Below are 17,618 nucleotides of genomic sequence, written 5' to 3'. Positions count from 1 at the left end.
CCTGCCTTGGCCTCCCAAAGTGCTAAGATTACAGGTGTGAGCCACTGCACCCAGCCAATAACATGCGTTTTTTAATGTACCAGAAAATATCGAAAAATGTAAAGAAGATGAAACCCACCTTTACAGCTGAAATAGCAGCTATCTGTTAGGTTGATATGTTCATAGCTTGAAATCAGCCATAGTAAAAAGTATTTATGCCACAGAAAGAGGGAAATGGCAGTTCAACTTCAGAGAATCAGTACTTGTGTTCATTTTATTTTGTACCATTTAATACAATATTTGTTCTGATGTAAGAGTTTCCTCCTAGGAATGTGTACAAGTGTGCAAAGGTATATAAAAGAATATTCATTAAAATATTATTTTAAATACAGAAATATTAGAAATAACCTAAGTGGTCATCAAAAGGCTAATGGATAAATTGTATTCAGTTATTTAATGAAATACTATATAGCAGAGAGAAAATCAACAAATTAGAACCTCATGTATATGTATATATATAGAAATACGTTTAAAATAGATAATATTGAGATTTTTTTTAAAAAAATTGAATGCATAAATATATCACTTGTTGGAAATTTAAAATATTAAAAACTGACTGGGTGCAGTGGCTCATGCTGTAATCCCAGCACTTTGGGAGACTGAGGTGGGCAGATCACCTGAGATCAGGAGATCGAGACTATCCTGGTGAAACCCCATCTCTACTAAAAATACAAAAGTTAGCTGGGCATGGTGGTACGCATCTGTAACCCCAGCTACTCAGAAGGCTTGAAGGCTGGGGCAGGAGAATCGCTTGAACCCGGGAGGCAGAGGTTTCAGTGAGCTGAGATCACGCCACTGCACTCCAGCCTGGGTGACAGAGGGAGACTCTGTCTCAAAAAAAACACACAAAACCACACAAACAACAAAAAAAATGATGTATTATTTTGGAATGTAGTTAAAGCATAAAAATATGAATACAAATGGCAAATATGATTTCAAATAGAGATTTCCTCTCTCAGGGAAATAGGACTGGGGATGAGTACCTAAGAGGTTTGAATTGTATCTACACTATTTTATTTTTTAACATGGTGGTAGACAGGTGTTTACTTTATTCTATATAATTTTTGTTCTGAAATATTTTATAACAATTTAAAAAAGAATGGGCCCATTTGATTTAAAAAAGCTTAACAGCCAATCAACAAGGTAAAGAAGGCTCAGGGATCTTGAGATGCTCAAAGTTACAATGATCTCCAACCAAACCTAGGTGGTCCCTTCCAGGAGGGCCTCATAAATCTTATCATGCCACCTGGAGAAGTGGCTCTCAAGCTTTAGCATGCTTATGGCACCTGTGATTCTCATTTAGTTGGTTTGAGGTTGGGCCTGGGAGATGGAATTTTTGTCAAGCACACCAATGATCTGGGTGGGGGTGATCAGGATACCTTTGAAAACCACAGATCAATCCCCAGGAGCCCATGATCCTTCAAGTCTTTGCCAGAGACTCATCACTAATAATTATCCAGTGTCAAATAAGAATTGAGTATAGGATCCAAGGAGCATTAGAACTGTGACTTTGTATACTTGCTAGTAATTGTTTCTGTTTCATACTCAACGTCATGAAACCCCTTGGAACCTGTGTGGTTTTGCTGGGGCAAGAAATAATGTTAAAGTATGATGGAGAAACCTTCAAACAAGCCTTGAATGTCCACAAATTATCACAGATGGAACTAATAGTGTAAGGGGAATTACATAAACAATAAATTGGCATTAATTGTGAATGGATGCCATTATATACTCTTCCCCCCATTACTAAAATAACATTTTTTCTTTTCTTTCTTTCTTTTTTTTTTTTTTTGAGACCAAGATTCATTTTTGTTGCTCAGGCTGGAGTGCAGTGGTGTGATCTCAATTCACTGCAACCTCCGCCTCCTGGGTTCAAGCAATTATCCTGCCTCAGCCTGCTGAGTAGCTAGGACCACAGTTGTACACCACCATGCCAAGCTAATTTTTGTATTTTTAGTAGAGATGGGGTTTTGCCATGTTGGCCAGACTGGTCTCAAACTCCTGACCTCCAGTGATCCACCTGCCTTGGCCTCCCACACTGCTGAGATTACAGGTGTGAGCCACTGTGCCCAGCCAGTAACATGTGTTTTTTAACATACCAGAAAATATGGAAAAATGTAAAGAAGAGGAAACCCACTTTTACTACCACAGCTGAAACAGCAGCTGTTATGTGTAAACTGGTTGATGTGTTCATAGCTTGAAAAAAGTCACAGTGAAAGTTATTTACACCACAGAATAGGTAACTGGCATAAATGAGCCCTCACTCCTATCCTAGTCTTAGTTGTTAAACACTTGCTAGCAAACCGTTGAGCCATACACATACACACACACATATGTATTTATATATATGTTTATATATCTATTTTCCCCAATATTTAGATAATACTATAATGCAGCTTTAAACTGTGTGTGTTTCTGACCCAAAGAATATCTGAGCTATCGTAGGAAATTAATAAAACATCTCTTTCTCATATCCTGTGTAGGGGGAACAAGGACCACAAGGCTTTCCAGGGCCAAAGGGCACAATGGGCTATGGCCTCCCAGGCCAGAAGGTAAGTATCTCAGGATCTTAGAGAAATGCCTAGGCTTACAATCTCAGTAGCTTAACTTTCACTTTGGAAGAACCCTAATATATGTGTCATGCCTCCCCCTACAACTCTCAGAAGAAAAAAAAATCTACTTGAAATTAAATCCTTATGCATTGCTTTTTCTACCTATAAATAGGTTTACTTTATAAAATGTCCTTCTCTTTGAGAGGTTGAAACAGGGGGATTGCTTGAGGCCAGAAGTTCAAGACCAGCTTGAGCAATATAGTGAGATCCCATCTTTACATTTAAAGAAAAAAAACTCATTTTCTTTATTCTCAGAAGATAACTAATAAAGGAATAAATCCTACAACATACTATGTAGGAGATACCAGATAACTCAAGTACCTGGTAAATTTTGTAATAGTTGAATGTCCTGAAAGGTGAGCTGATTAGATGGTATTGTATCTAAGGTCTCTTCACTCTGAGACCTCTGGCTCATCATGAATTAGAGGATGGTATCTGATGACATGTAAATAAATTACCCCCAGTTTTTTTTTCAAACATTATATTTTTATGAACAAGAAGTGAAGGTCTTTAAGAGATACCAGTTGCAGATAAACAAAATTGTAGACCTTTTCTTATCTGGTTTTTATATTTACATTCTGAACCTATGATTTTACGTTATTGTAAAGGGAGAGCACGGAGACCAGGGTGATGTAGGAAAGAAAGGCGATAAAGGAGAAATTGGAGAGCCTGGATCTCCAGGAATACAGGCAAGAAGTAGTTTTTAATGTCTCATTATGATTTTATACTCTAACTGGTTCCAACATATATTGACTTTTACTCTTTTTCCAATAAGTAGGGTTTACAAGGACCTAAAGGAGACCTAGGACTTACAGTGAGTATCCATTCTAGAGGGTAATTGAGGGTTTTGTGGTTGCAAAATTATTGCATTCATGCTTTAGCTTTAGAATTATGAATTTTTTGGATGCAGAATTCCAGTTGCTATTTAAATGAGAGCAACTACTACCAGCCTAGTGTTGACTTAGATGCATGAGGTAATTGAATCTGAATATGAGGGAAGAAATAACACCAGGGGCCTTGTCCTGGTGGGTGTGTGTGACCACTCCCCTCAGATCCTCGGTAGAAATGATCACACTGCTGTTATCGGCAACAAGGAGGTGAGCTGTTTCAAAAAAGCCAAATTACCAAATGTCTTTATTTTATATGGTCCATCTCAATTTAGAATGCGGGCTCTTTTTTCCTGAACTTGTTGCTTTAGAAGTGTCCTGAGGAGAGCAGCAATCACAAAATTGGAATTGCGTCTATGTATTGATTCAATTATTCAGTAGGTATTTGTTGAGCATCTAGAAACTTTTTCCTATTCTTCTCCCCACACCATTAAGAACAGAAAACTGACTCTTGAAAATCTCGCGAGTGGGAAGGCAAAGTCTAATTCTTCCTTTCTGATTTGAAGGCTGTGCATCTTGTGGAGTTGAGGAAAAACAGGGATCTTTTTTTTTCCTGTTGGACGTTTCCAGGCGTCATGGTGTGGGGGACTGGTTCGATGCACTGTGCTAGGAATGTTCAAGTGTGAGGGAGAGGTAGTTCAGGTGGTGAAGGCAAGAGCTGAGAGCTGATCATGTGACCAACAGAACTGCACGTTGTGTTCTGTGGCCTGTCTGCCTTTTTCTGTTTGTTGTTCCCCACCACAAGTCTGACACCTAAAGATGCCCATAGTAGATGAAGTAGCTATATATGCAGCAATTTCTCCCCAAAAGTAGCAGGGGAGAGTGTATGTAAATGAGCAGAGGAATGTTCCCTGTGTGTTTATACCTGCCCTACTGTCCCAACATGGGGAGTGGGATTGGTTTCCTTTCTCCATTCATTTATTCATCATTCATTTCACCAACCTTTATTGAACATATCCAGTAAACCTTACTCTGGATCAGGTTCTGAAATAGGCACTGGGAGAATAGTGGAAAGCAAGGCTACCTCTCGGGATTGAAGGAGCACATAGCCTGGTGGAGAGAAAGACAACAAAGGATGCTCACCTATGGCATGAAAAATGCTATGATAGAAGAAGTGGTCTGGGGGTCCAGAGCAGACAAAATGGTGTATGATGGTGTTTCAGGGCAGGATAAGCTTTATCTATTGAGTGGAAGCTTTTCAACCAAGAGACAGAGACCTTAGAAGTAGGGACATTGTTCTGCTGACTTGGCTTTCTAGATGCTGGAAGAAGAGGCTAGCAAGAAGAGAAGAGTGAAGGAAAAGAGAATTTAGTATGTGACAGGCTCTGTGTTAGGCTCCTCTATATCAGTACATGTTACCCAGTACTGCGGGGTGTTTTAGAGGTCCCTTCTCTGGAACTCTGGTCCTTCTCCAGCTGGGCTCCTTCCTCCGGGTGAGAAGTCCTTGGGGCCAAAGGGCACACACATATGTCCCTCTGTGCCACACTCTGGATGCATGAAATTCCAGAATTCTCAGTTCAAATGGCCACAGGTTTAGAGAGCTGAAGCACAGGCCTTGATGCATGGAGCCAGCCAAGAGATGGCCAAACAGCAGATGATTTCAGGGGATTTGGACAGAGCTTGGAAATGAGGACTGGGTTCACTGCATGAATGCTGGCCAAAGTCTCATGCAGTGTAGGACTGGTGGGTTGTGGTACAAGAAGAAGGAGGCAGGCTGATGGCCATAACCTTCTCTTACCTAAGATCTCACCTTTACTCTGCATGACAGTTCCGTGAGGTAGACAGTATCTCACATCAAATGGAGACATACAATAAGGTTGATAATTACGCCCAAAGTCATCTAACTGGTACATAGCAGAATCCTTATAGCTAGAGGTAGCCTATCTGATACCAAATTCATGCTGCTCCCCCATGAAAGCTGTTCTTAGAAGGCCTCTTTCCTCTCCTCCCTCATCCTTTCCCTGATCAAATGTATCCCCCAAAGCTATCAATTGTGCAGATTCATTTCAGACTAACACACACTTCTTTTAAGAGGTAAATGGCATTGATGGCATTAAATGTTTTAATGTTTCTCATAAAATTACTTAAAAAGACTCTGTTTCTCCACCTTCCACTTCAGTGTTAGCATTTTCCAATGTCTAGCCTCTCAGTCTTCCCTGTCTTCAAACTCTCAGGGAATGCATCCCCTAAAAGCAGGGAGACGTACAGTTTGAAAAGGCTAATTCAATAGCACAGTGAAAGCATATGGCAAATAAAAAAATTGTGTTTTTATATTTAAACAGAAAGAATATATTTGTCAAATGTGGGGTAGGGGAAACACGCTGGTTTTAAAAAGGCTGAGAAGCCCTGATCCAGGCAATCTTTTTTCAGTCCCTGTTTTAACAGCCATTTGTACATTGGCATTTCTCAAATGTGCCTCCTACTTGGATAGGTCTTCCGAGCACCAGATCTCATATCCTACTGCCTGTGGACATCTCTAGTTGGATGTCTTAGACACATGAGATTCAGCCAGACTCAAGCTGGGCTCAACTGAGCTCCTAACCTGCCCCTTTCCCACTCCCGCCTCTCTCAGAGTATGGTCCCTGCAGAGTATGGCTCCGCCATCATTTGCCTCCTCTTAGACTTCTTCTTTCCCTCATCCTTTCTTCCAGTTACTCACCAAGCCCCTTGTTCTCCCTCTGGAATGTCCCTGCAGGTCTGTTCTCCACATCCATTACCTCTGATGGCTTTTTTTTTTTTAACCTGCATTATTTAGGAACCTCAAACCCCTCCCCTGGTTGCTATGATCATTTCTTTTAAATAAAAGTCCCACCAGAGCTCTTCTCTGTCTAGGGATCGGGCGAGTCCCATTGCCCAGGATAAAGTTCACACTCTTCAACATGACACAAAGGTCTTCGAGAGTCCCTCTGTCTCCAACATTTCTTGTCATTGTTTTGGCTACGTGCCCCGATTCCTAAGCTTACTCTGGTACTGTAATGCAGCATGCTCTGAGAGAAGGCTGATCCTCTTACCTGAATGCTCCCACTTGCTATCCCAACCTGGTCAGGGTCTGCCTCCTTGGACCACAATCCCCTTCCCATTCTTCTGCCCCAGGAATACCCAGCAGATCAAGATTGTTCCTTGGCTCTGCAGAGCACTTAAAAAAGTCTTCGTTTGTCTGCCTCTTCCGAGACTACGGATCCTTTGAGGGGTATAAATGTGATGCCTTCATCACTGGCACCAAGTAGCCAAGGTAGTTATTCAGTGATTTTAGTAGAAGGAATGAACTCTTCCAGTCACTTAAATGCAAAGAATATGAAGAAAAAAATTTAAATATATATATGGTGACTTCAAGCATCCTAAACCTGATTATGCCACGAAAATATGTTGAAAAATTAAAATCCAACCTTGATACATGCATTGCTCCTATAAGCCAATAAAAGATATTGCCACAGAAAAAGATAGGGCAAAGAACATACAAAGATATGCGCAAGGGAATACAATTTGGAAACTTGCATAGGAAATGGAAAGTAGCCTCATGAATAATTTAATAAATATAATTTAAAACAATGAGAAATTTTGCTCTATTAAGTGGTAAAGATGATATAATAATAGTTGCCAATATTGTGTGGCTAAAATAAAATGGGTTTTCTTATTACTGCTGTTGAAGCTGTCAGTTACTACAACTTTCCTGAAGTATAGTATGAGAGTGTGAATCACAGATCCTTAAAGTGGCCATACATTCAATTTCAGTAATCAGGTTTTTCATAATCCTTAATAATGTGGAAGATGAATTATAATATTGTATTAAGTTAAAAATTACAACCATACAAACTTGGTATTTTCTCCATTTATAAAAAATTAAACAAATATATAAATACATATATCTCCCCTTTCTAGATATACTAAATATAAATATGCAAATACATACATTTTGCCTTTCTATACATATTCTTGTTTCAGATTTTTAAAAAGGCTTTTTAAATGTGGAAAAGCATGGCAAGGCCTAGAAAAAAAGATGACTGTTGACTCTCTCATTTTGAAGAATTGTGTTATATAACTCAGCACTGCAGTAGAAGTTCTTTTTAAATAGCCAGTTGGAATCATTAGCTTTTACTCAGTTTACAGCTTAAAAAGTTAAATTACTGCAACCTCCACCTCCCGGATTCAAGTGATTCTCCTGTCTCAGCCTCCCAACTAGCTGGGATTACAGGTGCTCACCACTACGCCCAGCTAATTTTTGTATTATTTTAGTAGAGATGGGGTTTCACCATATTGGCCAGGCTGGTCTCAAACTCCTAACCTCAGATGATCCGCCGGCCTCGGCCTCTCAAAGTGCTGAGATCACAGGCATGAGCTATCACACCTGGCCTGACATTTTATACAATAAATAAGATTTGCCTGTTTTTGAACTTTAAATAAATAGATTAAAACAATAAGTTCTCATTCTTGGTCATCTTATTTTACTCCAGGTTGTTCCCACTCTTCCATCACTGGACCCTGGGTTCATAGTGTATGCATTTTGTAAAAATGTTTCAAGCTGTTTTTAATGATATATGTGTGTAAAATTAAAAACAAGAGTTTTTATGTTATATGTGTATAAAACTAAAAATATTTCTCGTCAAAAAGAAGTTAAATTAAAATACTCTCAATATTTCCCATATATTCTACTTTTAAGCCATGTTACTGGCTATATCACCTCTACCTCGATTCTGTCATTATAGACTGTTCTTAGAAATTTTACTTCTGTACCTGTTAAATTGTTTTTTCTTAAATTGGGTCCACTGGTCCTTCCTGTTGAGATCTAGGCTTCTATTAATCATCTCTTTTAGCTTCAAGTGTTTGGCCAATGTAGAAGCCTGTCTTCTCTAGTCCCATTGTAGTTAGTTATAAACACACTGCACAGGGAGGGGCATTGGCAGCTATCTTTCTAGTACCCAGCTCATTTCAGGCCCGTTTGATGAAGCTTGTGGGCAGCAGGACAAGGAAGGGGCATTCAGGAACATGGGGAAATGTCACGGAAAAGCCAAAGTGAGAGTGTTAAGAGGCTAAAGAGAGGACTTGAAAAATCAGGAACTAGTACAGAAAAAGAAGAGAAAATACAGCATAGAATGAATTCTCTCTGGGTATTGGGGCTTGTCTTGGTTGCTCAGTATAGGTGGTTTAAATTGTATAACTGAATGAATGCACCGCACCACCGTAGGTATGGTAAAGTTGCCAGACCCTGTGCTAAGATGTACCTTAACAGTGCTTAATCCATACCATAGCCCTGAGACATAGATACTGTTAGGGCACCAGATGCCCAAGGTCACGCAGCTGATAAATGCTGCGTTGCAATTTGAATTCCAAAAGTCTCAGCTATTAAGTTTCACGGCTCAAATGCATTTTAGTTATGATATAGTCAATGTTTGACTTCTGTTATTTATTTTATTTTCTGCAGTGGAAGGATTCAGTCAAATGGTCCAATGCTGATTGTAATAAGATATCTTTTATGGCCACAGGAAAAATATTATAGTCATACATTTAGTGGTAATACATTTTTCTTTTTATCCCCCAGAAAGAAGAAATTATCAAACTTATTACAGAAATATGTGGTAAGATTTGACTATCAAGAAAAAAACATTAAAGTATCACCCTACTATGTACTGTGTTGGTGAGAGAATGTGTTCATGCAGATGTATATTATATAGCTAGTGGGAAAATGTGAGGTTCATTTGAAAAGTCAATGGAAACTGAAAGGAAGCAGTAACAGAGACTGTGGGAATCCTGATGTAAGAAAATAAAATCATCTTCCCCGGCTAGTTGAGGCATGTGAAGGTGCTGGCCTAGAATGTGTAGGCAGCCAGGCCTTTCTGTTAGCACAGTGCTCATTTGTATCCAGTGACATTTACCTGAGCTGAGAGGAAAAACTCAAAAAAGGAAATACAACTACAAAAGCCCAGCTGGTATTTGAGTCCAGCCTAGCTGGTGATTAGAATGTCTGTGTTTTTCCTGAAGCTGTGAAATCTTTCTGAGTTGAGTTTTGAGTTGTACTCGGTCCCAAAGGTGGGAGGACAGAGTCAGGTGTTCATCTTGCTTCACAACTACTAAATACTTCCATGACTGAATGGCAGACTTAGAGTCACAAGAAAGAGGAAGTGAAGGAAAGAAATTAGCCAAAAGACAAGAGACTAATGGAATAATGATGGGAGAATCTTCCGGGTTTAAAGTGGTCAGAGGCAGGCATATCATTGTCCTTCTGTACAGAGAATCCCAGAACCAGCTTATTCCCTAAAAGACTGCTGGGCCTAAGAAACAGCCTAGAAGTCTCTCTGATGAGAGGCCAGTCTAGACATGGCTTTCAGGTTCTAGAAGTCTTGTAAAAATAGCACATGATTTCCTGATGGTTTTCTGTAGTAGGCTTGTTAAACAACAACATGAAGATATGAATAAACAAACAAAACCCTGATAACGTATTTCCTGGTGGCTCTAGCAACTGCTTTAAGTGGTTGTTTATCAACCTAAATAGAAGATGTTTTTCTTCTTCTTTTTGGAGATGGAGTCTCATCAGTTGCCAGGCTGGAGTGCAGTGGCGTGATCTCAGCTCACTGCAACCTCCGCCTCCTAGGTTCAAGCCATTCCCCTGCCTCAGCCTCCTGAGTAGCTGGGACTACAGGTGTGCACCACCACGCCTGGCTCATTTTTTGTATTTTAGCGGAGATGGGGTTTTACCATGTTGGTCAGGATGGTCTTGATCTTCTGACCTCGTGATCCACCAGCTTTGGCCTCCCAGTGCTGGGATTACAGGGGTAAGCCACTGCACCTGGCAAGGGTTTTTAATTGGCAAGTGTTCTCTGGGATCACTCCCCTCAAAAGTTTTTAGCACAGATGTACTGCTGGCCTCCTTGATAACATGAAAGCTGCCATAGTTGTCACTGTGGGTAATTGGAGACATAAACTAGAGTAGTTAGGGATAGCTGTTCCTAGGTACATTTAAGGTGTCAGTCCTTCCACCACAATGACAATTTTTCATCCCATTACTTCATCCATTGGCCAGGCTGGTGAGCAAATCTCAATTTTTATGTAAGGCTATGGCTGAAGACTGAAATATTAGCTCTCATATTCAGATTAAATACAATAGTGGTATGATAAAGAGCAAATGTAGGATGGTGGTTTCCTCTTTGGGAGAGGAAGAAGAATGTTATTGGGAAGGCATCCACAGGGTATGCTAACTCTTTTAAAAATATTTTACTTTTTAATCGAAGAAATAAGCACATAAGTATTTATTATTTTATCTACTACAGTGTTTTTCCCCATACACACACACACACGCACATACGAAAAAAATATATATATATATATATGTGTTTTAAAAGAGTCAATTGTAGATCCAGAAAGGAGACAGCCGTCAGATATTTTCACAATCACAGAAAAGGAAGAGAATAATTGAGGTCTCAGGTTCATCATTGCCTTTTTCTCCCCTTCCCTCACCAGTCTGACACCAATCATTCCGTCGATGTTTCTATCTCAATATTCATCTTTTAGGTTGTGGGCCCAAATGCAAAGAGACTCCACTAGAGCTGGTGTTTGTGATTGACAGCTCAGAAAGCGTGGGGCCAGAGAACTTCCAGATCATCAAAAATTTTGTGAAGACTATGGCTGACCGAGTTGCTCTGGACCTTGCCACAGCCCGCATAGGCATAATCAACTACAGCCATAAGGTGGAGAAGGTGGCTAATTTGAAGCAGTTCTCCAGCAAGGATGACTTCAAGTTGGCTGTGGACAACATGCAGTATCTGGGGGAAGGCACATACACAGCCACTGCTCTCCAAGCAGCCAATGACATGTTCAAGGATGCAAGGCCAGGTGTAAAAAAAGTGGCCTTGGTCATCACTGATGGGCAGACAGATTATCGTGATAAAGAGAAACTGACACAGGTGGTGAAGAATGTCAGTGACACCAATGTGGAGATATTTGTAATCGGGGTGGTGAAGAAAAATGATCCCAACTTTGAAATATTCCACAAAGAAATGAATCTAATTGCTTCTGACCCAGAGCATGTTTATCAGTTTGATGATTTCTTTACCCTGCAAGGTAAGGAAGGCTGTCTGGCCCAGGGCAAAGGCATTTGTGTTGTTCCTCCAAGTACCATCTCACTGGTTTGTCCTGACCAAATAGAAAATTCTGGAGGTTAGTAAGCTTTATGCCAACATTAAATTGTAACACATAAACTCCAGAAGATAAAAACATGTAGTTTTATTCAGTTTGGAGGTTACAATCCCTTGTCTTTATTCAGGGTTAATAATTGCTGAGTTGGCCTTGGAGTTAACTAGAGTCCATGGTCAACAGACAGGAATGAAGAGAGAGAATAGGACTTGGGGGTATTGCTAACATTGGTTAAGGTTCAGAAGGTTGCCTAACTAAAATAAGGGATTGAGTAAGCCAACAGCAAGGCAGAAAATAGTCATGAAATAAAAATTAAGAAGTGCATATTGAATGAAAAAAAAGTTATGGTCATCTAAAGAGATGAGAAATTCAAGTAACTGGGATGAATTAGAGGGCATGGTCTATTTTCTGTTTTTATGAAAGCAAATAATGATGAGTAAACAGGAATGTATCTCAAAGAACACCATTTTAAAATTCATTGTACAGTCAGTGCTAATCTGATAGGCTTCTCTATTCTAAGTTTATCCTTTCATGTTAACTGATATTTACTAATGAGCCATCCTAGGACACTGACTCATCTATCATTAAATTATGGTCAGTATGATTGTATAATGACATTTATCCCAGTTCTTTGGAAACTGATGATTCATTCTGGCAGGACTGTACCTGGCAAGTCTGTGAAGTAAGTGAAAGGCTTCAGTTTGCCTTTGTCCTTCCTCCTCTGCCCACCTGGGAGTGGGGTCTGACGTGGTTGGGCACAGCCCACCAGTGCCTCATGCCCTGCCTATTCCGTGTACCAGCACAACTGGCCCTATGGAGAGCATACCACACTCAGAAACTTTCCGTTTACTGTTTCTCACCTTCTCCAGAGCTTTCTAACATGGGGTTCCACTTCCTCATTACCCTGCTGGCTGACTGGTGCGTTTATCTGATATGTTCAATCTCACTGCGGTTTGAATGTGTTTGAGTAGCCAGAGCCATTTCAGAGCCAACTCATATTTTAATCTTTGAATAGCTTTATCATTCTATCTGGAGTTAGTAATTTGTTACAGCCAGTAAGGAATGTATTTTTCAACTGGGTGGCTACTTGCTATACCTAATACCATGGGTAGTTGCCAATTCAACTTATTATGGGTGAGGCTAGCTCTTGACATGGAGTGATTCATGGTGAACAGAGATACTTTGGAAGAACATACATTAAAGTCATTCTTTTGCCTCTTCTTGTCATCATATATATTTAATTATTTTAGATGACCTCTTACACAGGATGTAAAAAACGCTTTTATACGTTAGTTAACTTAGCAGTTGATTTCAAGTAATAGGAAATTACATATTTTAAGGAGAGTGCAGATCTTCATAAATGAGTTTTAAGTATTGTTTCATTGCTTCTACTATCTCTCTTTTTGATTTCTTTTTTAAAAGACACCCTGAAGCAAAAGTTATTTCAAAAAATTTGTGAGGATTTTGATTCCTATCTTCTTCAAATTTTTGGTTCATCATCACTTCAACCTGGATTTGGGATGTCAGGGGAAGAACTCAATGAATCTACTCCAGAGACTCAAAAAGAAATTTCTGAGTCAGTAAGTAACTGTCTCACTTACTTTGTGGGCTTAAAATGGTGTATTCTCTCTGTTTCATATCAAAGATTATTCTGCCCTGCATTGTCAAGAATCAGCCGAAGTATGTGTATTTTTAGGTTGTTGGCTTTAAGTGTTAGTATCTTGACTGCAGATTTCCATTCTGAAATAGCTTTAGGTTTTGTAGGGTATTTTTTTTAACACTTCCATATTTTATAAATAATTGTTTATTATATATTGCCAATAATATTTTTATATTATACCCCTATCACCATTAAAGTAATCATGTATGCTAGGATAGATTAACACGACACTCTGAATTCACCTACTTGGCATGCTGTGCAGCACCTTTCATACCAGGCCACAGCTCTCCCTGTTCATCTGTGCATCTGCTTCCCACTTTGTACCCTCTCAAGTTTTTTCTAAATATGCATATGCTCAATTGGCCACTCTCCCACACTCCAAGTCATGCTTTTGCTCATTTGGCTGCCACCTCCTGTGCTCTGAGTGAGGACTGTGAGGGAGGCTATATATGCATATGGTGCAAGGTAGATGCTCTGTTTCAGAGCCCCTCAATCACATAGCTTCTGAAGAACCACCTCCTGAATCAATTGAGACAAATGTGACTGTTATAGCAAGCTTATGGGAAGTTACTTCAGCCAATCAAATTATGGGCAAATATTAGTTTTTTAAAGGAGAAAATAGGGGAGCCTTTCATAGTCACTGATGAGTGCTATAGTCTCTTCCCCACCAAGTTGCAACTTGGGCAAGTCTAGACCAATTTCTGTTACCCAGTAGACATCCTCTGGCAAGCACGCACATGGCAGTCATGCCCCTGTTATGTAAGTTCAGTGAAGTCCTTGCACTGCCCTTTTTTGAAGCTTTCATGTACATGAAACAGTGATCATAAGCATAGGCAACAGTGTTCTAACATTAGCATTCAGTGAACAGTCTGGTTAGACTAAGGGCCTAAGGAACATTCAGATCAGTAGTTGGACCCAGGGCCATTCAGGAATCAAGCCTAGGATACCATTCCTAAGGGTACAGACTATAGTACTCAGTACATTCTCATACCCTGTTCACAAAAGGGAAGGAAGGCCTCTAACCTATTTCTGTTTCATTAAATAGCAACCAACTGCAAAATCTCCTGAGCATGGACTGCTACTGGGGCTTCGCCTGTTTGTGTGACTTACCACTTTGTCCCTTTCCTAGTCAATCATCATCCCTTTCTAAACTCTTCCTAAACAAGAGCAAGCTCAGGTTTCATCCAGGAAGTGATGCTTCAACTGAGCCCTCCTTATAATCACTGAATCACATTTCTTGCTATATTAATACCAATGAATTCCAGTAGCATGTATTGATCATTTACTGCTGTGATAGATGGTGTGGCTCTTAAAACATGGCTCCTTCTTGAGAGAAGCTCACATTCTTTCAGGGAGATAGGTAAGTACAATATGCATTATGAATTTTAGCAGAGCTATGAAGGAAGCACAAAGATGATGCAATTAATTTCAGGAGATAGTAATAGGAAAGTGTCTTAGTCTGTTGGGGCTGCCGTAACAAAAATACCATAGACTGAGTGGCTTAAACAACAAACATTTATTTTTCACAGTTCTGGAGGTTGGGAAGTCTAAAATGTGGTGTTTGGTGAGGACTTGCTTTTAGGCTTTTAAACACTCACCTTCTTGTTGTGTCTTCACATGGCTGAGAGACAGCTCATCTCTCATGTCACTTCCTATAAGGGCACTGATCCCATTCTTGAGGGCTCCACCCTCATGACCTAATCACTTCCCCAAGTCCTCACCTTCAAATACCATCACATTGGGGATTCAGGTTTCAATATATGATTTTTGGAGGGATATAAACATTTAGTTAATAACATAAGGCATCACAGAGGAGGTGACATTGAGTCAAGTTTTAAGAATAACTAGGAGTTTTTCAAGAGAAAGGCAGGGGAAAGGGTATTCCTAGCAAAAACAAAAACAAAACAAAAAAACTTGTAGGCAAAGAGAGATTTTAAAGTGCCATGGCATTTCAAGAAAGTTGAACAAGTTGAGTCTAATTGTAACCCAGGGTGTGGGAGGCAGAGTGATGAGAATTAAAGCTGGACAAGTAATTTAAGGACTAAATTAAATACATTAAATGTCTTAATGTATTAAGGCAAGGAGCTTGAACTTCATATATAGGCCAGGCAGCCAGAGACAGCAGAGAATTTTTAAAAGCAAGAGTCATATAGCCATATTTGGTTCACAGAATAGCCCTAGTTGCTATGTGAAACATACCTAGGGGAAGGAGGTGAGGAGTCTGGAGACTGAGATATGAGGCGTGATAGTCCAGAGAAGTGATAATGAGGCCCTGAAAGACGGCGGGGCAGTGGGAATAAAAAGGAGGAACAGATTAAAAAGCCATTTCTAGGGTAGAATTAACAGGATATAGAGATTGAAAGGATTGGAGGTTAGGGAGAGAGAGGGGTTTGAGTAGGACTACTGCATTTCTAGCATGGAGATGAGATGGATTGAAACACTATATACTGAGATGGAGAATATAAAAGGCAGGGTTGGCTTTTTTTTTTAAAGTAAAATAGTGAGTTTAGTTTGCACCATGTAAAGTGGAGGTGCCTGAGGAACATCCAAGATAGTTATGACACAGAATGAGGAAAAGTAAGAACAGATGCCTCTGTATTATGTCCCAGGAAGCCTGATGGCCTTGAGAGACAAATGACATTAACAGGCTAGGACAGTTGAGGCTTTCTAGTAGCTGGAGAGGGGAGGAAATAAGAAAAAATACAACTGAAATTGTGTCAATTTATAACACCAAGAGCCACAAGAAGGGAAACTGAACATCAGCTAGGTCTCTCTAGAGGAACTTTGACCCAGATAGTGAGACCTTGCAATGAACTTGACCTTCTCGGATATTGCCTCTTGTCTCTAGACTTCCTTATTAAGAAGCACCAATGCAAAACTGAATTAAAAAAAAAATTATTTCCTTATAGATACTTAGTTTGAACAAGTGTTTGTGCTTTTATATTCACATTTAAATCTCTGACATATAGTCATGCATCGTTTAATGAGAGGGACCCTTTCTGAGAAATGTTTCGTTAGGCAATTTTGTTTTTGTGTGAATATCATAAAGTGTACTCACACAAACCTACATAGTATAGCCTAATACACACCTGGGCTCTATAATTAGAGCTGTCAAAAATGTTTACTGGGTAATGTCAGAATGCAGGCTATTTTACTGCACTAATGTATGAGAGGTTTAAACAGAATAAAATCCTGCCTTCCACCCTTTATGAAAGCCCAAACTCAAGGTGTTCCTAAAGGCCCTCAGCAACTTTAAAATGCAAATAAATAACCTTCGGTTTAAGTATTTGAGTGTAGAGAGACCTGACAAAGAAGTGTTATTGATTCTTGGGGAGAATCAATCAACAAGGACTCCTGAGAAGCCAGACAACTTGAAGGCTTCAGCTGTGGAGCCAGCTGGCAGTAGAATCCCCAGAGCCAAATTGGAGAAATTTTGACCCACACTCGTGGGAAAACGCTAAGTCTTAACACAAACACTAATGCAAATGATCATTAGCATTCATCCAGAGAAGACATACGCTCAGATTTGAAGACTTTGTCTGTAATATATGCAAAATTCTGAGTAAAAAAATATGAGGAAAATGTTTGGAAATCAGAAGCGAAAGACCTTTTGTGTGTGTTGCACCTGATCAGCAATCCTCCTTAGCTCATGCTTGTATGTTCTTGGGATACTGCACTGAGTCTGTTTTCCTCCCCTTAAAGATCAGCTCAAAGGCTGAAAGAGAATGGTGATAACACGTCTGCTTGTCCAGCTACACAGAACAGCCCTGGACTCCAGGGGTCAGCCCTCATGTGCCCCTAGACTCCTCTTTTGTGTCTTTTACTATAGTGTCCCTGCTTGGAGCTGAAGTCATCCTTCTTTCCTAAGGCAGACCAGTGTGGTAGGAGTAGAGGTGCAGAGCACAAGTCAAGGCAAGCTTGTGTTTTCGGATCTAAGATTTATTAAAAAGAATAGAAATACAACAAACACCTCACTGAGTACTCATCCCCCAGAAGTAACTAGTGTTTCCATTTGTTCATTCATTCTTGCTCCAGATAAAGTCCTAGCTTTTTCCCTCCAGAGCTCTTTTTCCTCCTCTCTCCAGAGGTAACCACTATCGTGAACTGGGTATTTATTCTGCCAGCTGTTCATGTTGTTGAATCCAACTTTTAGAGTTGAAAGGTATGTTAGGGCCTAACCTTTTTTATTTTAAAAATGATGATGTTAAAGTCTAGAGGAATTAAATAATGCAAATTTATCTCTTTCTCTTTCGTTCTTTGCGTATCCTGATTAAGTTCAACCTAAAGATGAGTGTA

The 17,618-nt window shown here is 39.8% G+C and overlaps 1 protein-coding gene across 9 annotated transcripts in view; it reads left to right on the top strand.

The window, feature by feature from the left end:
- Window positions 1-17,618, top strand: part of COL28A1 (collagen type XXVIII alpha 1 chain) — a 207,356-nt gene that overhangs the window by 181,438 nt on the left and 8,300 nt on the right. For all 9 annotated transcript variants that reach the window (XM_037737295.1, XM_037737294.1, XM_037737293.1 and 6 more), the window contains 6 exons: window positions 2,523-2,591; window positions 3,260-3,340; window positions 3,430-3,465; window positions 9,075-9,111; window positions 11,042-11,590; window positions 13,085-13,242. In XM_037737295.1, the coding sequence (XP_037593223.1) occupies window positions 2,523-2,591; window positions 3,260-3,340; window positions 3,430-3,465; window positions 9,075-9,111; window positions 11,042-11,590; window positions 13,085-13,242 (930 nt within the window). The remainder of the gene's footprint in view (window positions 1-2,522; window positions 2,592-3,259; window positions 3,341-3,429; window positions 3,466-9,074; window positions 9,112-11,041; window positions 11,591-13,084; window positions 13,243-17,618) is intronic.

Source organism: Cebus imitator, unplaced genomic scaffold (genome assembly GCF_001604975.1).
Source record: "Cebus imitator isolate Cc_AM_T3 unplaced genomic scaffold, Cebus_imitator-1.0 Scaffold37, whole genome shotgun sequence".
Classification (NCBI taxonomy): domain Eukaryota; kingdom Metazoa; phylum Chordata; class Mammalia; order Primates; family Cebidae; genus Cebus; species Cebus imitator.
Note: the sequence above shows the minus strand (reverse complement) of the source record. Positions and strands in the feature narration are given on the sequence as shown.